At 46.2% G+C, this 23,021-nt stretch overlaps 1 protein-coding gene and 1 long non-coding RNA gene across 3 annotated transcripts in view; one reads left to right on the plus strand and one right to left on the minus strand.

Moving 5' to 3' along the window:
- LOC128332413 (uncharacterized) overlaps positions 1–23,021 on the minus strand; it is a 39,620-nt gene that overhangs the window by 6,424 nt on the left and 10,175 nt on the right. Inside the window, exons 2-3 of the long non-coding RNA XR_008310647.1 lie at positions 1,605–1,754; positions 607–808 (exon numbers count right to left, since the gene is read on the minus strand). This is a non-coding gene — a long non-coding RNA (uncharacterized LOC128332413). The remainder of the gene's footprint in view (positions 1–606; positions 809–1,604; positions 1,755–23,021) is intronic.
- LYPD3 (LY6/PLAUR domain containing 3) lies at positions 572–14,785 on the plus strand. Of its 2 annotated transcripts, none has more exons than XM_053266650.1 (5): positions 572–664; positions 9,311–9,442; positions 9,542–9,712; positions 9,961–10,101; positions 13,004–14,785. In XM_053266650.1, the coding sequence occupies exons 1-5, from the start codon at positions 595–597 to the stop codon at positions 13,531–13,533; spliced, it is 1,044 nt and encodes a 347-aa protein (XP_053122625.1). In that variant the 5' UTR covers positions 572–594; the 3' UTR covers positions 13,534–14,785. The 2 variants fall into 2 exon arrangements, with proteins under 2 accessions (XP_053122625.1, XP_053122626.1); XM_053266651.1 differs by lacking the exon at positions 572–664 and adding an exon at positions 6,537–7,732.

Here is a 23,021-nt window from a genome sequence, read left to right on the forward strand (position 1 = left end):
AGGTGCCTCTTTGCTCAGTTAGCAGGGGACTCAGAGAAGCCACCAGTGAATGGAGAATGTTTGCAGCTGAATACCAGAACCTGAGTCACTATCCAAACCTGGAGCAGGAAGCTAGCATGCCCTGTATTGTTCCAGAAAACTCAGAGCTGCTTTTCCCAAGCATGTCTACAGTGTCTTCCTTAACCTTTGCAAGAGGCCAGGTTTTCCAAGCCCCACTCGCTGCCCAGACTCGCCTGTAATTATCTTCCCCCGCCTTGAAGCCCTGGGTGAGCAGCCTTGTAAAGTATCCCCCAACTGGCTGTTCTAGTTCCTGACAGAGGCGTTGCCCCAATAACCATCCTCAAAAGTGCTGAGGAAGGGAAGTGATGGGCCCTGGGCTGGAGAGGAAGCATGAAGCCGGCCCTCCGGGCTGGCAGCAAGGTGCTGAGCAACAAAGCCTAGGGAGGTGTGGCCCGTGGAGGAGGCAGCAACACCCCGCCCCAGCTGTCTGCTCATATTTAGTGACTTCGCTTCATCTTTCGGATGCTGACACTGACAGTAGCAGGACGCACCCAAGAGAGAAGAAGGCAATCCAAGGACTTATCGGGCACAGCAATGGGCACTTACCTCCGGTTCCAGGCTGGGGCGTCCCTCCTTTGGGTGGCCCTGGCACTCTTCGCCAAAGGTAGGAGATGGCAGGATTGTAACCATGATGGCAGGTGACAAAGCTCAGCCTTGGGATAATGAGCTGCATCTGCGCAGAGGCACAGGATTGGTACATAACCAACAGAGCTGGAAATGGGCTGGATTGACTCCAAGGCTAAGCATGCTGTAGAATAAAGGCAGACATTATAGCGCAGTGGGGAAATGACTTAACTAGCAAGCCAGAGGTTGCCGGTTCGAATCCCTGCTGGTATGTTTCCCAGAAACACCTCTATCGGGCAGCAGCGATATAGGAAGATGCCGAAAGGCATCATCTCAGCTTGCATGGGAGATGGCAATGGTAAACCACTCCTGGATTCTACCAAAGACAACCAGAGGGCTCTGTGGGTGCCAGGAGTTGACACCGACTCGATGGCACACTTTCTTTTGAGGCAAGGCTACAACACCTGGGGCGATTTAGTTTAGAAAAAAGACGACTGTGGGGAGACATGATAGAAGTCTATAAAATCATGCATGGAGTGGAGAAAGTGGAGAGAGAGAGATTCTTCTCCCTCTCACATAACACTAGAACCAGAGGTCATCCCATGAAATTGATTACCAGGAAATTTAGGACCAGCAAACAAAAGTTTTTTTCATTAAATCACATAATCCACTTGTGGAATTCTCTGCCACAAGATGTGGTGACAGCCAACAACCTGGATGGCTTTAAGAGGGGCCTGGATAACTTCATGGAGGAGAGCGCTAACAACGGCTACTAGTCGGAGGGCTACAGGCCACCTCCAGCCTCAAAGGCGGGATGCCTCTGAGTACCAGTTGCAGGGGAGCAACAGCAGGAGAGACGGCGTGCCCTCAACTCCTGCCTGTGGGCTTCCAGTAGCATCTGGTGGGCCACTGTGTGAAACAGGATGCTGGACTAGATGGGCCTTGGGCCTGGGCTGGTCTTATGTTCTTATATACCTTACCTGGGCAAACAGGCACGTTTTTAGTAGGTCTCTTCGATGTAGCAAAAGAGAGCAATTGTCTCTGTTCAGACCAGCACTGCAGCCCTCCAGTGGCTGTTGCTGGTGTTCAGATTGTGTACTCTTTGAGAACTGTTTCTTGTATCTTTTGCTCTATAAAAGAGAACTTATTTGTTGAAAAACATATACACATTTGTAATATAAATAAACAGGAGGGAAGACAGAGCAGGAGCCTAGATTTCTTACCCAACCTGTTCCAAAGGTTCGAGGGCTGGTTACAAATATATCCGCTGATCTTTTCATCTTCACAATAGCTTTGAGAAAGCAGAGATGCGAAGTGAATAGAGACAAGCAATGTTGATAGCTTATCATGATGGACACATAACCACGTGGGTAGTTGGCTATCGGCAGTGTCTGTCCATATGCTGAGAAGGATTTTTACCACACATCTGCAGCTGATCGGAAATCAAAGGAGCCAGGGATATAGCAAAATCCTCCCTTGCCACATGGACAAGTGACAAATACTACAGAAAGAATCTCCCTGCATTGCAATGTTGGGGTTCCCAGGTCTCCAGAACTGGCCTGGAATTTCCAGAGATCTACATGAGGGTATTGAAAGCAATCTTGGAAATGTTAATGGCTTGATATTGGGGGAAATATTGGGGTGTATTTCCTCCCAAAAAATATTCTCCAGGAATAGCTTCAGTTAGAGTTGGCATTGCAGCTATGAGACGGTCACCAAACCCAACATCCCATCTTCTGTTCTACTGTCAAACTTCTGTCAAGACCAGAATGGAAGGAAATGGAGCCTTGATCTAGACCTATGACTTGCCAGCTCATGCGGCATGTAATGCACAAACATGTCTAACTGTGGCATATTTCCCCAAGGGTTGGGAAAGTACACCAGGGTCCCAAAACTCTGATGAGTTTTAGGGGCTAGGCAAAGACCTTTTTGTTTGCTCAGGCTTTTAATGAGGCATAAGTTTGATGTTGCTGTTTGGAGGCTTTATTTTGACTGTGTAGATTTTGGATGGTTTTTTGTCTTCCCATGTTTTTTATCTTTAGGAACTGTGTTTTTCTGATGTTGGTGATGATCACGATTTTAATTAGATTTGTGTCAGCTACCATTAAATGTTTTAATTCAAAGCAAAGGAAAGGAAAGTTCGAGTCCAGCTGGTTTCTAGTAACTGGTTTCATTACTGGTTTCCCCCCTTGCAGAGTTCCAATGTTTTTGGAACCTCACAGGGGAAGAGCAGCTTGGTGGAGTGTTGGGGGGGGGGAGATGAGAAATTGGTGGGTGGCACAAGGGTTAAGCACATGTACCCCAACTCACCTCCACACAAAAATGACGGTTCCCGAGGCTATTTGTGCTCACACGTCACTGGCTCCTATGAAAAAGTAGCTGTGAACTCAAAAAGAGTGCTGTTTAAAATAGATTCAGTGTTAAGGAAACTGAAATAGGATTGTAAGTGGGATGGTATCGCTTTTCAATGCATGCAGGTGCTTTCCAGCTGCAAAAAGTGAAGGTGTCAACATGGGATTACCAGCCTATCAGCAGCAAGGAGCCCAGAGTTTTGTGTACGAAAGTAACCTCACCTCAGTTTGAAGGCTGCGTCAGAGGAAGGAAGACAGTCATTCTGTTGGGTGTTAGCTGGACCAGCATAAGAACTAGTGGATTTGCTTTGCCAGCTAGACAATGGGATCAAGTGCCAGAGCAGTAGGCCCTATTAGTCCGCTGAAGTACCTTAAAGACCCACCAATTTTATTGTGATGATGCGTTTATGCCACAATGCATTAGTTAAAAAATTAGGTATGGCTCTTTGCCTCCCAGAGGCTCCCAGCTCTTTCTCAAGGTGCCCATAGGAAGATGATTATAATGAATTAATCAGCTTTGCCTTGGGTAGAAAGAAAGTCTAGGTAGCTTTGTTTTCTTGAGCAATCGCCTCAGTTTGCTTCTTTAGTATTGCTTCTGTTCAATTTGCAAATAAGAATGACTCATCATTTGCTTCTTCTCACACTCGGTGCCAGTGAATGTTGACACAGACTCAGGGACGGAGCCACCATTGGGCGAACAGGTTCAAAGAACCCGGGCCGTGCCCAATAAGGGGCTGTGAGCAGGGCCCCAGACACGCCCCCCACGTCTGATGTCAAATGCAGGGTATTTCAGTCCCAAATGGGGCTGCATGGCCCCATTTGGAGCCGAAATTGGCCTCTGCCTTAAAGGCAGAGAGAGCCACTCCTGGTCTCACTGCCAAAGCAGTGGGGCTGATCGATCTCCCTCCCAAATGGGGCCACGCTGCCCCGTTTAGGAGAGAGATTGGCCTGCGCTGTATTGGCAGCGTGGCCGGAATGGCTCTCCAGGGAAAGTTGTTCTGGCCCACGCTGCTCAAATGAGAGTAGATTCATGGTCTGTTGTTGAAAATCCCATATGATACCAGAGAATCTACACTCAGAACACCTCAGAAACAACAGAACCCAGCACCCCATGGATTAGCAACCCATGGGGGTGGTTGGCACCCTATGTGCACTACACCACCACTCACTCCCAGCCACCCCAGTGCCCCACTCCCGGTGGAGTTATGGGGCTGCTGAAACTTCCATTATTCCCTAGGGGGGGAACCTTAAAGACGCATACACTTCAACAATTCCTAAGAAATCAGCCCTTTCCCCAATTCCTTTGGAATCTGGGTGGTAGCAGGCACCCATTGGGGCACTACCACCTGACCCACTCTTCTGCCCCCAAAGCCCCCTTTCTGCCCCAAATCCACCCCAAATAGCATCAACAAAACATCACACATCATCATCAACAGCAGAGCTTTGCAAAGAACCAGGCAGATTTCCAAAGGTCATGCACATCTACATCCCCACCAGAAATGCAATTGATCTACACACAACAGTGTGAAACAACAACAATGAAATGCACACTGCCCCATGCAGTGTGAACACTGCCCCACTGACCAATGAGGGCAAATTTTATCCTCAATTTTCCTTAAAAGGAATAAGGAGGCAGCCATGCTTTTGCTGGCCAATCTGCAGGCTAGAAGGGCCGGAAATTCAAACAGATGTCAAAACTCAAAATGGAGACTGAAGGAGAAAGACTTTTTGCGATTGCAAAATGGAGTTCCAAAACAGCCAAAACAAAACGTTTTGTATCCGAAACGAAATGCACACCCCTATAAAATACCAAAGTGGGTTTTAAATTGTCTAACATAAACCCCTCTCAAAGCTATTTAAGCACTGGATTGCCAACTCTGACTGAAACTATTTGTGGAGATTTTCACCAGTCTCCCCACCATCACCCCAATATTTTTCACAAGATCGCATCATTCACATCTCCAGAACTGCTTTCAGTAGTCACTTGGGAAATTGATGCCTGGAGGGTTGGCAACCCTATATCAGGAGGTGTATAAATATGATAGATAGATAGATAGATAGATAGATAGATAGATAGATAGATAGATAGATGCATGCCATGTCCTGCAACATGAGGGAATGTAGTTCTGTAGAATGTAGGGCCCCCTCACAAATAATTCCCATTATCTCCCATCTCATGGTTCTTTGATGGGGTGGATGGGAGCCATGATGATTTAATTTTCCCCCAAGCTGCTTTAAAACTAGCTGTGCAGATTAGGGCCAGACTAGACCATATGAGGGAAATACTGTTTCTCTCCTTTGTGTTTCTCTCATAGTACTAATGCAAAGCTTATGGGGGAGACCTGCAGAACAGAATCAGTGGGTGCTCAGTGATCCTTCCTTCCTCCCCCCACCAAAAAAAGCCCCAGAGCAGTTTTAAACCAGTTTTCTTCCCAAGCCACGTTTCAGAATGTAAAGTGGCGAGGGCCCAAAAGGGTCCCAAAGCGGGCAGGGAAAGGTGTTTGCTGGATAGGTATTAATTTATTTAGCCTTTGAATTGACAGGTTTGTATACCACCCTTTGAACGTTTCGGTATTTATAGAAGCATTCTGGCTGGCCTCTGGAGGAAATTTAATGAAAGCAGTCCCAGTGAAATTGAAAGGGAAAGTTAACAGATTCTTAACTTGCCCTTTTAATTTCTGTGGGGCTGCTTCAAGTAATTTGCCTCAGGAGGTCAGCCATTTTGTGCCGAACTTTTCCCTCAAGGGTTGCATAGTACATTCGCTATTATTTCAGAGAATATGGGTTGCTAGCATCACATGTCCATGGAGATTATATCTAGCTGTGCAGCTTGGGGCCCAGGTACCCGAAGGGCCACATACTACCCCATGAGCCTGTGCACTGGTAAATATAATCACCTGAGGTACTTCTCCAGGTGTTCCACTTCCCAGAATTAGGCATTTGGTGACTGGGGAAAGGGCCTCTTCGGTGGTGGCACCCCGATTTTTGAATGCTCTCCTCGGGTAATCTCATCTGGCATCAGATTTAATGACGGGTGCCAGGCAAATACCTATTTATTTGTTTGAGCCTTTAAAATCTTGAATGTGAAGCTGCTGAGTATTATCCATAGGCTAGTCAGCCATTTTAGTGTGGCTGTGTACTTAACAAAAAGCTCGTCCGACATGATGAGGAAAATCATTAAAAGTGTTCGGCATTGCCTAACTTGTCCTTTTAATGTCAGTGGGGCTACTTTGAGGAATTCTCTTCATCATGTCGGCCAATGTTTCATATTCTTACTGATTGTTAGCTGTTGTGAAAGTAGGCAGAGTGGAAAGGGTAGAAACTCCCTAAATAAAATGAATTATTAATGAGGGAAACTCATACTGAATCAGCAGTATAGGAGTGCCTTTACTGGGTCAGCCAGTGAGCCAATGTGGTGTAATGGTTAGAGTGTTGGACTAGGACCAGGGAGACCTGAGTTCAAATCCCCATTCAGCCATGAAACTCACTGGGTGACTCTGAGCCAGTCACATATCTCTCAGTCAAACCTACCTCATGGGGCTTTTGTGGGGATAACAATAACCATGTACACCGCTCTGGCCTCCTTGAAGGAAGAGTGGAATAGAAATGTAAAAAATAAAAATAAAATAAATATTGGCTCATGCTGGTTGACCCAATACGGGCCAATAGGTCTCAGGAGGAAGGTTGTAACTCAGTGTAAGAACATTTGCTTTGCATGCAGGACATCCCAGGTTCAGTCACAGATGGGAAATACCTCCACCTAAAGCCCTGGAGAGAGCTGTCTCTACCACTCAGTAGGGACAATACTAATACTTGATGGACAAAGGGTCTGACTCAGTAAGGCAGCTGCATACTTTCATTTTTCTGGAATGTACTCCTTTTTTTAAAAAAAGGAACTTACCTTCAGCCCATAATCTAAATTTTGGACAGGGGTAGCCCTTACATGAGGCAAGGTGAAGCAGTGGCCTTAGGCGGTAGATTATTGGACACCAGCAGGGCGATAAGGGGCCCACCACCATCACCATCAGAGCTTTCCAGGACCAATCTGGCCTTTGCAAGCTTTGCAAAGAGCACCTCTCCTCACACTCCTTGTGTAGCTTGCTAGAAGCACAAGGAGGGAAGAGGAATCTTCTGGGCTCCCTCCAGTGGCACCAGGCAAGGCATCATTTGGTGCCTGATGCTGCAGTACTTTTGCGTCCGTCCGTCCCCCCCCCCCGATTTCAGAGGGGCAACTGTGGAAGGGGGGGGTACTAGGAGGTTACATCTAGCTGAGACAAAAAGCTGCACACACTGAGCTGCTCTCACAGCTGAGAGCATCTTTGTTACAAAAAGATGGGCCTCACCCTAGGGTGGGGTCATCTCAGAACCAGAGCAGACGCTGCCCTGCAGGAAAAGTATGGCAGGGGTGGGGAGCTAGGGACAATGAACAGTAGCTACGCAAAGGCCAGGTGGGGATTTCGGGTGAGGCAAGATGGGGGTTGTCATGGAAACAGGGGAGATTTGCCGATTCAATTAGATAAATACAGAGATTTGCAGGGTGGAGAGCAGCAGGAGAAGACGGGATTTGCATTGCAGAAAAACATGAGGTCTGCATTTAGGCAAAGTGGGAAGAGATTTAGAAACTCCTGATTGGAATGTGGAGACTTGTGCATGCAAAGGATTCTTTGGCAGACAGAACATCAGGACATCTGCTCACCCAGACAATGTCTGGTGCCACTCACGGTGTACAAAGCCATAAATGGTTCCCATTCACTCAGGTACACATTCTTTGCTTGGGAGATTCCTCCCCTGTGATACCCATTATGTTGAGCCTTGCATGGGAGTCCCAGGGCATAGCTACACATGTAAACAAACAGCTTATTTGTTGTTTTCTCCTCCCAGAGAATGCTGGGAATTGAAGTTCTGTGAGAGGAGGTAGGAATCTCTAATACAGAATTATCAGCGCCTTCACCTAGTGTTCACCTAGGAACTGGGGAACAAATGCCAACCCCTAATGGACACTTGTGGGGAGAAGGTGGGTCCCTCCCCTGAGAGGAATGGTATAACATGTTATATCCCTCCCCTGTGAGGGCTATACCATGACCCCAAGCAGCTGTTTTCCAGGGTAAAGGATGCAAATGTTGCCCATAGACTCAAGTGTAGTCTGTTCAAGTCTATGGAAATTATAAACTCCCTGCACCCTGAAAACTGGCTATTAGAAGGCAAAATCTGACCTTCTGCAAGGGACCCTCATGTCTCAGTAGTCTGGCCTCCCATTGAAAGACTGGGAAATGAAAACAAATGGGAATTATGAAAATCAGACATTAACGAATGAGTCATAAACCGAATTACATTGTAATGAACACAATTTGAACGTTTTTCACTTTAACTCTTTTTAAAAAGTCACCATTGTATGCTAAAAGTTGGTTTTGCTTTCCTCCCTTTCCTCCCCTCTCTCAGTTTTACCATTTCAGGCTGACACCCAAACTAAGTTACTCAATAGTACTACTCAGGATTTACTTTAAAGGGCTGCTTGATTTTAAAAAAACTACTCAGGAGCAATTTAGTCTGTATGTCGGCCTCAGTTATCTTCGTCATTTGCAGAATATGCCAAAACTGAACCAATGAACATTTTAATAATGAAAATGAGGAAATGAAATTCGCCCCCCACCCCCGCTGCCCACATTCACACTTCTAATGCCCAACACTATTGTTTGAGGAACAACAGGATAAATGAAAAAATCATGGTTCAGATGTCTTATCTGAAGAGGTCATATCATACACCAGCTTGGTGTAGTGGTTAGAGCGTTGGACTAGGACTGGGGAGACCTGAGTTCAAATCCCCATTCAGCCATGAAACTCACTGGGTGACTCTGGGCCAGTCACTTATCTTTCAGCCTAACCTACCTCACAGGGTTGTTGTGAAGATAAGCATAACCATGTACACTGCTCTAGGCTTCCTGGAGGAAGAACAGGATATAAATGGCGCATTTATGTGTCCTTAAAGACGCATCTGTTCACCCAGGTTTTTAATTAATATTTTTTGATTATTTTTAATGTTTTAGAATTTTATTTTATTTTTAATTGTTGTGTTTTTAAATTCTTTGTTTCTGTTTTTAACTAATGTTTTTATCTGGTTGTAAACCACCCAGAGTCGCAAGTTTTGGGCAGAATAGAAATACGTTAAATAAAATAAAATAAATAAATAAATCCCATGGATGTAAGAAACCTGTAATTAGTTTTACTGAAGGCTGGAAGGCGTAATTCAAGAGCATTTAAGAGCTATTTGCTCCGGTTATAGGACATACTTCCGTTCCTTTGTCAAACAAAATTCTGAGATCCACCCTTTTCTCCAGGTGCCTTGGCCCTGGACTGCCACAGCTGTGTGGACCTGGGCGATGGTGGCTGCAGCCCAGACAAGATGAAGACAGTGACATGTCCAGCGTCCACCCATGTCTGCGTAGAAACCGTAGCCGCAGTGCAATGGAGTGAGTAGACAGCAATCATTCCACGATGGAGTTACCAGTCCGCGCAAAGTGCTTCTTCCTTATTTCCAGGAGTAACCTCTTTCTTGTTCACATCCGCAGGTCACGGGAAGTTCTCCATTGTCGAGAAGGGCTGCGGGTTGGGCGAGGTGGGCACCAACGACAAAGCTGTAGAGCTGCATGGCATCCTTGCTTTCTCCCAGCTGCGCCAATGCAACAGCAGCCACTGCAACAATAACCTGGACATCAAGCAATATGAGCTGCAGCCCAGCGGTAAGGATTGGGGCCAGAGGCAGAAAATGAATGCTCTTCTTTGGGCGAGCATGGGGGATCTACCTCCCAGTGCCCCTAGGGTGGGCGTAGGAAATCTTGCAAGACACCTTGGTCCTCCAAGGCAACCCTAGTTTGACTTTCCCCGTATTCTTTGGGGGGAGGAAGCCATGACCTGAGAACAGGTTACGGTTGGTAGTGTATATAGGCCTGCTCTTTCTCCATACTAACAGCCGGTGTTTGGTTACCAGGGAATGAGAGCACGAGAGTGCCGAACAACGTGGAATGTTACACCTGCAGCGGCAGCGAGTGCGAGACCAATAATGCGAGCATTGTCAAGTGCTACGACACTTACAAGGGTTGTTTCCATGGCAACGTCACTATGAAAGCAGGTGAGTAAGAGCTCCAGAGGGCATCTAAGATGTCCGCCGTCCTTCCCTTTGGCTGGCTTAGGTCCAAATCTCTATATGGGCCCGGTGAAGATTATTTAGCAGGGGAAATCGTTGGGTTTGCTGCCTATTAGAACGACCATATTGAGGCTACTTTCCACTGGATGTTTTCAAGGGGTATATTGGAATGGGGAAGAATGCTACCCTTGTTACCCCTTGTTTGTAGGAGCAGAGGAAACTGGAGTAGAAACACATATTAGCCCAGTTCAGACATTATGCTGCATGAGTGCACACGTTTGTGTGAATGTCTGTACCTGTGTTCACTTAAAAAGTGAACCTGGATACAGGCCCTTCAAAACCTTGGAAGTGTACTTCAGTACCTGCATTCAACATAACCTATGAATGATTGTACCTGCGTACAGATCTGTACCTGTGTACACTCTACACTCACCATACGTGTATTGAACATAACATGTGAATGGACCTATTCTCATGGTTAAATTGAAATGGAATGTGGATTCAGGCTGATTTTGGCCCGTGAAAAGGAGGTCATCCGAATGGCTGTGCGTGTGTGTGCCATATAACAACATTCAATTTATTTATATTTCCCCTCTCCCAAAATTTTACATTTCAATCCAAACACCACCAGATTTCAACATGATGAGTTTGCCTCAGAGTCATCACTGCTCCACCACCACTCAGCCCTTTCCCCTACCGCCTTCCAGACGTGGCAGCAGGAGTGATGACAACGATGGAGATGCTATTCTCTAAGGCCCCCACAGAGATTCCTCCCTGGAATCTGGAGCATCTCAGATTCCAGGGAGAAATGGGGAAAAGGCATCTCAGAAAAGCCAGCATCCCAGGCATAAGGAGCCCTAGAATCTGTAGTTTCCAGAGCGCCCTCTGGAGAGCTGTTACCATTTACAGTAATTAATATCATACTGAGCTAGGTGGTCTTAGTATTAGGCAATCTTGTATGTTCAGTTTAGGGATGTGTGAACTGGTTCAGGGATTCAGAGGTTTGGTTCGGGGATTCGGGGTCAAACCGAACACCACCACCCCCGTTCCATCTGGACCGGAACCGAACCCCCGCACCAGTTTGCGAATTTATTTTTTTAATTTATTTAAAAAAAAAAAAAAAAAATAGTACCAGTCCATGCCACTGGGTGGTGTCAGCCTTCCTCGTATATTCTGGCAGGTTAGTGTGTTACTGGTGGTCCATGAAAGAGCCACAGGGCGTTCTTCACACCGCAGGCTTTCCCATGGCTTTACTGCAAACTCAAGGTTGTCCCAAAAAACCGACATGAAAAGTGGATTTTTTTTAACCCAGATATAAATCGGGCTACATTCTAAGGGGCAGTGAAAAACCCGAATTGTGTGTGTGGTGCTCTCTGATAGCTTGCAGGGACTTTGGGGTAAATCTGGCCGATATGTGAACACAACCCCTCCATTCCGGAGGAGATGAGAGCTAAAGGGCTGTAAAAGCCCCGTGTGAAAACGCCCAGGTCAAGACAAACATCATATTTAAACCAAAGTTATTTTATTTATTTTTATTTTTATTTATTTAACATATGTTTATAGTTCCCAAAACTTACATCTCTGGATGGTTTACATGGAGGTGTTAAGTTATCAGGGGGGTCTTCAGCCACAGTGTGAGCATCTGGCTACAGTTTACACCAAGGATACTTTCTTTGCACCTACAGACGCTCCCCCGCCCTCCAAGATCCTGAAGGAGTATTTATTCTTTATTCACACAGTCAGACAGATGTTATTGTTTTATGCAGACATCGAGTCCTTCCCAAGGACCTGGGATGCCTGAATTGAATTGTCAATATTGTTGTTGTTGTTGTTGTTATAAATATTGTCACAAAATGTAAGCTGTTCCCAGTAAAGTTGCTTTTTGTAATTGACTGATGGTAATTTCTGTGGCTCCTGTGGTACTGAGGTGCTCTTCAAGGTGTTTTGGAATTGCACCTAGGGCACCAATTACTACTGGGATTATTTTGGTCTTCTTCTGCCACAACCTTTCAATTTTGATTTGAAGGTTTTTATATATTTTTTATTTTTAAAAAAATTTCTTTTTCTTCTATTCTGCTGTCACCTGGTATTGCTATGTCGATTATTTTGACTTATCATATTCAACTTGTATATTTATTATTATTTCTTGTTTACACAGTCAGACAGGTGTTATTGACTGGTATGTTTTACCCAGACATCGAGTCTTTCCCAAGGACCTGGGATGGCTGAATTTTATTATCAATATTGTTGTTGTTGTTATTTACATTTATAGACCGCCTCATCCAAAAGCTCTGGGCGGTGGACCCCAGTACAGCACATTTGATTATAAATGATGTTTGCAGGGTTCCACCTTTAATCATATATTTAGTTTTCTCTAGACCACCTGGCCATACCTCAGGGACCTCCTAGTAGAGTCCATGGACCCAGGCTTCAAACCCCTGCACATTCATCATGTGGAAAGTGTTTAAATGTGAGGCAGGCTCTGCCTGTTGAGAACTCTAAAAATACACCCCCAGCTACTGGCAGAGAAAGCTGTAGTGGACCACAGAGACAACTGACTGCCTGTCTCCATCCTTTCTTCAGTGGCTAATTTTCGGGGTGGGAAGCGTGGGAATTCACTGCTGAAGAGAGACATGGCCAGCAGGACTGGAACTAAATAACAGTGGAGGACAGTGACCAGGAGTTCTACGATCCTCTCCAGCTTTCTCGGCATGCCTTTAATTAAACAGTTAGAATGTGGCCTATGCATGAGAAATATGCCCTCAGAAAGTGCAGAAAGTTTCCTTGCTCTATAGAAGCTTCTATGCCTTTATTTGAGGTGTTAACAGGCCGCACAGCTCTACAAACACTGCACCCCATCTTCACCTCACCTTTCATCTTTTCCCAGGCAACTTCTCCCTGACCAGGCCTATCAAGGGCTGCATCCAGGATGAGGAATGCACCAAGGCCACAAAAGGAAGCACAGCCATCAACCTTCTAGGCTCCTGTTGCTCAGGAAGCCTCTGCAATGCTGACCTCTCCAACAAAACACACTTTGCTGCCCGCATTCCACCACTGGTACTCCTGACAGCGGCGCCAGGCACCAAGAACAACACTCCTGCCACAACGGCTTCTGGGTACACTCACTCCAGCATGCCAGCCCCTTCCACCACCAGCAAGACCACCCGTTCTGTCACTGCGACCCCATCATGGCCCAGCCATGATGGTGACCATGCCCACCATCATGGCCATGGTGACCATGACGATTACCATGATCACGACGATCAAGAAATCACCTTGGAGAAAAATGGGAGCCACATCACAACTGTGAAAGTTGAAGAGCGACAAAACCAAATCTCTCAGAAGCCAAGCGGCAGCTCAACAGCCTTGAGTGCGTCCATCATCCTGGTCCTGCTGCTTGTTGGGTTGCTTCTCTAAGGGAAAATCAAGGAGGTGGGATGATATTCAACCTCTTTCCTTCTCCCTCGCTTCAGGCCCATCCAAACACATTTTTTGCCACCACATTTTGACATGGCTTTCCCCGCTCCAATTAGGCTTCGGCCTATATGTTGTAGGCCCCATGTTTCGAAACCTCTGATGTGGTAAATGACTGGCACAAAGTGTTTTGCCTGTTGGAAGCGTTTTTCCTGTTCTTATATGCGCAGTTCTTCTGGCCCTGTCTCAGTGGCAGTCATTTTGCAGCACACATTGGCCGAGAAGTGGCTAAGAGCTGTTGCTGTCCAACATGGCTAAGTTGTATTGTATTTCCATGCAGCAAAAGTCAATTCTGCTCTTATGAAGCAAAGTCCATTTTCTTTTGTAGACGTGCTTTCCTGTGGCCCATTTTCAAACATCACTGCTTTGGGTGCCAACCCAACGGCAGCCATTTCGTAACCATCTTTCATATGGGAGTTTTCCTTGGGTCATTCTTGGCATTAGAACATAAGAACATAAGAACAGCCCTGCTGGATCAGGCCCAAGGCCCATCTAGTCCAGCATCCTGTTTCGCACAGTGGCCCACCAGATGCCACTGGAAGCCACAGGCAGGAGTTGAGGGCATGCCCTCCCTCCTGCTGTTACTCCCCTGCAACTGGTACTCAGAGACATCCTGCCTTTGAGGCTTGATGTGGCCTTGCTGACCAGTTCACAAGAACTCTCTCATTGCTGCATTTTCTATTGTCAGGAGAGCAATTCTGGGAAAGTCACAGGCTCCCCATTAAATCCTTAGGACCTTAAATGCACTTTCATCCAGCATTTTTAACCTTTGCTTCATCAGCCTCCTACCCCTTCAAAGAAGGACATTAATTTCCAAGTGCAACAATGATGTTCAAGAATTATGACCTGTGCTCTTAAAGTATACTCCTTTTTTTAAAAAAAAGTACTATCAAAAAAGGTACTATCAACTACAAGGGTGATGGCCGGCCAAGGTTCTCCTTGGACTGACCCAGTGCATACTGACTGAACCCTTCTTATCTCCCTCACTGTGCAAAATCTGATGTCCTCCACTTGCTTTAGGGCTCTGAAGCAGGTCCATGGGAGATCCAGAACCGTTTCTGCAGTCAGTTTCAAATGTAGCTACCGCTGACTCACTTTTGTAAATAATTTCAAGGACCAGTTCTTGCCAAGATGATGAAACATCAGGGACGCCTGGGTGGAGAGGTGTAGCAGCAAATAAATGGATTGCAACTTGGCTAAAGAAAGTCTCTGTCTGCGTCTCTCTCTTTTTGACCTCTTGTCATTTTCAGAATACTATTATCAGTTCTCTGCTCTGGCTGGCCTTTGGTGAACTACTTATTTCTCAGCCTCGGTGCTCCTCATCTGTAAAATGGGACCACAAATTGGTTGCCTTGGCCTGGCTCTTTCTATAGCTCTGCTGGCCAGGTTTATTTATTTTTATTTTTTTTATCAAATTTGTAAAAAAAAAAACCCAAAACACCCAAACTTTCATCTCTGGGCAATTAATAATGACATTTTTAAAAAGTTTAAAACATACAAAAAGAAAGAGGGGGGGAGGGGAGAGAGAAGGGGGAGGGGCCAACTTAACACAATTCAGACAATTTGAAATCGAAAACAGATTAAAACCTAAAAATTTAAAACGCTGAAAAAGCTTGGGTGAAGAAGTGGGTTTTCAAATGCCTTTTAAAAATTGCCAGAGATGGGGAGGATCGTATTTCAGTAGGGAGCACATTTCACAATCTTGGGGCAGCAACCAAGAAGGCCCGCCCTGATGTGGCCACCAGCCAAGCTGGCGACAACTGGAGACGGACCTCTCCAGACGACTTCAATGGGCGGTGGGGCTCATAATGAAGAAGATGTTTTCTTAAATTAGAGGATTAAATTAGAGGTTTAGAGGGTTATGTCAGAATCCCAGATCCACAGTCACTCAGATTTAGGTTTGTAATTACATTATACACAGCTCACCATCCCCAGTGAAGGCTCAAGCCCACTGTGTGCCAGAAACAGGATTTATTTATTCAACATATTTCTGTTCTGCCCAAAACATACGTCTCTGGGTGGCTGCCAGATGTGCCCACCCATGCACACTCCATTTCCCTCTTTCACTTTTTGTTTTCCAAGTGGCAGAGGCAATCGTTGCTACTTGATTCCATGCATGTGCACAACTCACTCAGCTCCAAGGACTCCACCAAGCATCTCAAAGTGCCCTCCTCTACACCTTCCCTACTGCACCACTGGGCTGATTATGAAAAGGAGGAGGGAGCAGCATTCATAATCACAAGGAGGGAGGGCAGAGGGGCACCCCACAGCAAGGCAGGCGGAGGAGACACAGAGGAGAAGGGGGTCAGGAACAGTGTTCCTTCTGAGGTGTGCACACAAGTTTTTTGAGGTCCGCTCAGTTATTTTGAGATCCCACTCAGGTTGAATCAGGAAGGAAGGCTCCATTCTGAATGCACATGTGCACACACTGCCTTGATACTGCTGCCCAGAACAAAACTCATTCTGTGCACAAATGGGGGAAAAATGCACAGATGAAAAAAAATTCATCGGGTGGGGGGAGAGAAGAAAAAGAGCTGCTGATATGCTGGTGTGTGTGTGTGTGTGTGTGTGTGTGTGTGTGAGAGAGAGAGAGAGAGAGAGAGAGAGAGAGAGAGAGAGAGAGAGAGAGAGAGAGAGAGAGAGAGAGAGAGAGAGAGAGAGAGAACATGGGATCCGCCACTGAAAACTCACCTAGATTCCACACACAAGCCATTTCTCTAGTTGTTTTTTAATTTTTAAATGTGCCGAATAGACAGATGACTGTTCAAACAAACCACTTCCCTAACGCATTTCAAGCCTAGACAAGATTTTCTCTGGCTCCTAACAAATGACTATTGTTTTCAAGAAAAGGAACAGTACTGGATTTGAGACCATAAACCTTCAGGCATACTTTATAACAAGGTGACGGTAAAGAGAGTGATTATGAGAAGCGGGCTTCTCCTTTCCCATCAGGCTGTTTTGGCTCCAAGGGATTCTGTAGGGACTTCAAACAGAGGAGCTAGCAACGGACTCCGCGGCTTAGATACTGCGCCGCGAACTACGTGTTGGAGATGGAGTTCCAGTGCATCGACCTTTTGCACTAACTATCCTAATGACCACCAGGAGCATTGGGAGAAGAGATAGTGAGTAAGGGTCTCCCTAGCTGCTCTACCTGTCTCTACTCTATGACCACTGATTGGACTCCTCGGATATTTCCTGTGCTGAGTCAGATTCCCTTCCTTTCCTCTTAGAGAGCAGCTGGAAACATCTCTCTCTCTCCCTACCTATAGATTAGGATTAGGTCTTTCCTATCCAAGGTGTAAGGTATAGTGTGCCGTCGAGTCGGTGTCGACTCGTGGCGCCCACAGAGCCCTGTGGTTGTCTTTGGTAGAATACAGGAAGAGTTAACCCTTGCCTTCTCCCACACAGTCTGAGATGATGCCTTTCAGCAGCTTCCTATATCTCTGCTGCCCAATATAGGTGTTTCCCATAGTCTGAGAAACATACCAGTGGGGATTCGAACCAGCAACCTCTGGCTTGGTAGTCAAGCCATTTCCCCACTGCACCATTAGAAATACTTAGTATTTAGTTCTACAGGAATCTCCATGTGTCCTCTCTAAATAGCTGCAGCAACTAAACTCTACATTCTACTCTGTAACTGGAGTGGGTAGCTTCTTTAGTGCTCTGCTAATTAATCAGGAGTAAAAATTGCAACCCCCAACAGAACGTGCCCATGAGGATGTGGACTCACTTACCAAACACTTTGGGTTGGGATAAGTCTAATTGCTCTCCTCCTGCTAAATTTAAGAGAATCACCACTTTGAAAGGTGTCTCTTTGCTCAGTTAGCAGGGGACAGTCAGCAGGGGCTAGGTTTCAAACAGGACTTCCAGAGCACTTCAAGACATTGAAATAGGAAAAGTACTAAAATAATTTTTTTAAAAAACCTAAAAAATTAGCAAAAGAGAGTGTCAAAAATGCTCATTAGACAACTTGACAGGCATTCAATCCAATATCTGTAAAAGACGGTTTCAAGTTCCCTTTTAGAGTTATTCGGACCTTGGGAGCAGTGTCTGCTCCCCCAGATTCCCATGAATGTCACATAAATCAGACTTGTTCCATGAATAATCATCTCATGATGTGTTTGAGCATATCCTGAGTAGGATGGTGCGGCCATATTTGGAATACTGCATACAATTCTGTTCACCACCATCTCCGAAAGGATATCACAGAGCTGGGAAAGGTCCAGAAATCAAAATAATCAGAGGGTTGAAGCTCCTTCCCTAGAAGGGGAACAACTGGAGCTTGTTCAGTTTGGGAAACGACAGCTAAGGGTAGATATGAGAGAGATTAATAAAATCATAATCAGTGCCGAGAAAAAGAGCAAGAGAAATTGTTTCTCCCTCCCTCACAACACCAGAAAGATAAACTAATAAAATTGATTAATAGATTCAGGCAAACTAAAGGAATATAGGCAGCTTTTTAAATACTGCGTCAGACTATTGGTCTATCTAGCCAGGGGTTAGGGGCAGAACCACCATTGCGAAGCAGGGTTCTAAGAACCCAGGCCACCAACGAAAAGGGCCGCCGGTGTCCTCCTTGAGAACGATGTCATGTGCAAAGAGGGCGTGGCCAGATCTCCAGAGGGCCCACCCCATCCCTCCCGATTTCATTCCAGCCAGCAAACCTGGCTGGAAATGAAAATGGGAGGTCTGAGGCGGGATATCCCAAGCCTGGGCCACACATCCGTACATGTGATGTCACACACATGGGGCGCCATTGGTGGGGCCCCTGGCAGGGCGGGACATGGGCTGCCATTCAGCTGGCTCTACCACTGCCAAGGGCGATTCTTTCATAAGGCAATGTAAAGCAGTAACCTCAGGCGGCAGGCGGCTGGGGTGGCAGCAGAGTATTGCCATTGGGACTGATCTGATCCTTGCAAGCTTTGCAAGGGGCATAGGGAGAAGAGAAAAGACTACCCATTTCTTCTCATACCCCTTGCAAAGCCTGTAAGAAGCATGAGAAGAGGCTGCTGGCAACCTCCCCTCTTCCTCACCCCCTGTGCCACTTTCAAAGCTTTCAAGGACTGGCTTTGAAAGGAGGCTGGCCCTCGCCAGGACCATGGGGCAAGGCAGCATTTGACACCTTGCCTGAGGTGCCACAATCCCTTGGGCTACCCTTAGATCTAGCTCAGAATCCTCTACTCTGACTGGTAGCAACTCTCGAAGGTTTTGGACAGAGGTCTTTCCCAGATCTCCTTGGAGATGTCAGGATTAGAACCTGGGACCTTCTGCATGCAAAACAGAGGCTCTCTACCACTCCACTCCCATCGCCAATCTCAGAAATGGACTTCAAGCCCCATCCATTAGGAAAACAACATTGTATTCAGGAAGCTGCCATCTACTGAGTCAGACCATCGGTCTGTCTAGCTCAGAATTGTCTACACTGGCTGGAAGCAGCTCTCCAAGGTTTCAGGCAGGAGTCTCTCCCTGCCCTACCTGGAGATGCCAGCGAGTGAATCTGGGCTCTTCTACATGCAAAGCAAATGCTCTGATCTAACAGGGCTCTTTTTGCATGGAAGGAAAAATACATCCAAAGAATGAAGGATTAAACCAATACATAAAAAGGATGGCCTGCGATTGCTTGCCGTTGCGTCTGCCTAACAACAGGGCCATGCATGATTCCAGCCCTGCCCCCATCTTAAAAGTGGGCTTCAGGCGAAAATAATGCCGCCTGGCACAACCTGTACGAGTTGATTCATACAACTGTTTGGGAGGCAATCTGCCCTAAAAGCTGCAGATTTCCCTCCTTGTTCATGATGGGAAATAGGTCACTTGCAGGAGGCCATCGGTGTGGTTCTGTTCTGCTGACTCCTGCAGTTCCCAGAAGCAAAAAAAGAGGGAGGGGAGAAAGAAAGGAGGAAGGAAGCTAAAAGGTGAGGCGGAGCAGAACAAAGGTTTATGAAAATTAACAACATCTGCATTGCTTGGCCAAAATTGTTTCTTGTTAGTCCTATTTATAGGGTTGTTTGTGGGCTGGTTGTTGTCACTCAGGCTCTAGCTACACATGACACAAATAACATTTTTTTAAAAAATACATAAAATCCAAAGCAGTCGTCCAGGCTGCAGTCTTCAGTGAGAGATTATAGTGTGCATGCCCATGTGCAGAGGGAATCTTAACTCTTTCCTCTCCACCAGTTTTCCATCTGCAAATACCCTCCCACCCAAGCTAATTTAAGGTCCCCAGTATGAAAGAAACTGGTACCAGAATCTTTTGCCCAACTGGGTCAAATGCAACCAGGGAAAGGGCCAAATGTGGAACTGAAAAGCTGCCTGAGAGAAAGAGGTTAAGATCCATCTCAGTCACTCCCTATGGCAGTTTCTAATGTAGGTTGCAGTCTTAAGGAAGGAAGGAAGGAAGGAAGGAGAGGGGAGCAGGGAGAGGGGAGGGGGAGAGATAGGAGAGGGGAGAGAGAAGGAGGGAGGGAGAGAGAAGAAAGAAAGAGAGAAAAAGAGAAGGAAGGAAGGAAGGAAGACCTGATTATTTGCAGAGGTCAGGGATTCTCAAACATGGGCTTCCAGATGCAGGTGGACTAAAACCCCCATAATCCCCAGCCACAATGGCCAAAGACCATTGTGGCTGGGGATGATAGGAATCGAAATCCAACAACATCTGGAGACCCACATTTGAGAATCCCTGCCATAGATAGGTGAATCCATTGGGATGGGGGTCAGGTCTTCATTAGACATACCACAGAAGAGAGTTCTGGCGCTGGAGATGGATACTGGCGCCACGCACTGTCAAAATCAGTCAGTGTGTGAACCGCCCCAGGGACTTCTGTATGAGGCCGTCTAAAAATGTGCTCAATAAACAAATAAAATAAAAATCAAATAGCCCAGCCTACGCTTCACCACAGCTGCTTCTCATCGGTGATCTTATTAGTAGAAATACCTCAACCCTCTCCTTGCTATTTCAGGGGTGGAAGGCCAGGATGGTGGTGAGTCCCCACATCCGTCGGTGATCTCTGTGTCTGATAAGGAAGGACCACTCATCTCACGACCTGAAAGGGGAAGTGGGAACTGTGTGCCGCTTCCTGGTCTGCGAAAGTTTCACGGGGCCAGATGGAGCAACCAGACTTCTCTTTCTGATTCCTGAAAGGTTTGTAGAACCAGACACCAAGGTACGGTACTTTGGGTGGTTTCCGAAGGGTCAGGAGCATGTTTCCTCTAACAGGGATTCCCAGATGTTGATGTTGACTACGACTCCCAGAATCCTCATGCAAAAGCCATTGCAGCTGGGGATTCTGGGAGTCATAGTCAACAACATCTGGGAATCCCTGGTAGAGGGAACACTGGTCAAGAGTATCGTGTTCTGGTTCTTCTGCCCATGAGCTGTGCTGGAGCAATGCACGATGGCAAAGCAGGCATACCGGAGCAGCTGTGCATTGTGGTCATTCCTCCAAGCGGTTCTGCCAGGTCGGTAGGCGAATAGGTAGGCTTGAATGGAGGCAAAGTAGCTATGTTGGCTTTGTGGAAACAACCATTCAAAGAGATAGCCAGTCTTCGGATGAGTACTGCGACATCCTAGAGTTTAATTTGAGTCAAGCCCTGCATTTAGGCTGGAGCGACCCTGGGATATGTGAAATGACAATGCTTTTGAGCATGGGCAAAGTGTCCAACAGATGCATTCAGAACAATTCAAAAGGAGCCATTTCTCCAGTCTCTTTCTGCCTCATGCATCTCTGCAAGACACAGTGCTTCCACAAAATGCCACTTACTATAATAAATGTCCAGGTAGAAATTCGGCAGGTCCGAATTTCATTCCAGGTAGAAATTCGGCAGGTGCTGAAATTCGGCAGGTCTGAATTTCATCCACTATCACTTCTTACAGATTCTGTTTTGATTGATTGATTGATTAAGTGCCGTCAAGTCGGTGTCGACTCTTAGCCACCACATAGATAGATTCCCTCCAAGATGATCTGTCTTCAATTTGGCCTTTGAGGTCTCTCAGTGGTACATTCATTGCTGTCGTCATCAAGTCTATCCAGCTTGCTGGTGGCCATCCTCTTCTTCTCTTTCCTTCAACCTTTCTCAGCATTATGGACTTCTCAGGGGAGCTGGGTCTTCACATAATGTGTTCAAAGTATGATAGTTTGAGCCTGCTCATTTGTGCCTCGAGTGACAATTCTGCATTGATTTGTTCTATGATCCATTTGTTTGTTTTCCTGGCTGTCCATGGTATCCTCAAAAGATACTGTATGCTGGATTAATTTCTGCCTGCTGCAATGTGACATCGTCCACACCATCCCCTAGCTAAGAGAATATGTCATCAGCACTTTGCAGAAGGGTTATATGCTCACAGCATCCAACTTGCCCTCAAATGACCTGCACTGGATTCTAGAGATGCTTTCTGGAAAGCTGTCTGATTAGGGTGAAATGCCTTTTCCAAGGAAATATTCTTGAGTTGCCATCACACTGAACAAAGAAGACAGCTTTGCTGCAGGAGTGCTAAGTGAAGCTGCTGCATTTGCTGAATTTCCACCTGTACATTTACTGTAGGTAAAGTGGTTGTCGAGTCGGTGTAAACTCCTGGCGCCCACAGAGCCCTGTGGTTTTCTTTGGTAGAATACAGGAGGGGTTTACCATTGCCTCCTCCCGCACAGTATGAGACGATGCCTTTCAGCATCTTCCTATATCACTGCTGCCCAATATAGGTGTTTCCCATAGTCTGGGAGACATACCAGCGGAGATTCGAACCGGCAACCTCAGGCTTGCTAGTCATTTCCCTGCTGCGCCATTAAGTGGCTTGTGGACATTTACTATAGGAGGTGGCATTTTGGGTAGTGTAGAGATGCATCAACCAAAAATTCATCAGGGACATCTCTAGCAAGTGATTGAGGAAGCTGCACCTATTGAATTTCTGACTGGATGCTTCCCTCCCTAGCCCACTGTCAAGCTGAAAGACCAAGGCAAAGCAGGGGTGCATGAAGCCTAACTTGTAACTGCCCAGAGTCAAAAGTTTGGGGCAGTGTACAAATTAGATAGATAGATAGACAGACAGACAGACAGACAGACAGATAGATAGATAGATAGAGCTAGCATAATATACGAACGAGACTGTACAAAGTCTTTATAACGTCAATGGATGTCTTAACTTGAAGGTTCAGTGCTTTTAGGGCACAAGTGAAAGCACCTCCACTCTGATCTTAAACCGAAGGTCTTTCACATTTTTAGTAGAAATATTACAACAAGCCAAATTGTCCTACAGTCGTTTGTCAACAGTCCTAAACATTGCCTCTCTGATGGAGAATTTAAGGACTGTCTAGACCCTTGCTGGTGGCCAAGAAAATACTCAGGAAGGAAAGCTAGTCTTGTGGTAGCGTGCGTGAATTGTTCCCTTTGTTGAGTAGGGTCTGCCTTGGTTTCCATTTGCATGGGTGATTACATGTGAACGT

This window comes from Hemicordylus capensis, chromosome 7, assembly GCF_027244095.1.
Source record: "Hemicordylus capensis ecotype Gifberg chromosome 7, rHemCap1.1.pri, whole genome shotgun sequence".
Classification (NCBI taxonomy): Eukaryota; Metazoa; Chordata; class Lepidosauria; order Squamata; family Cordylidae; genus Hemicordylus; species Hemicordylus capensis.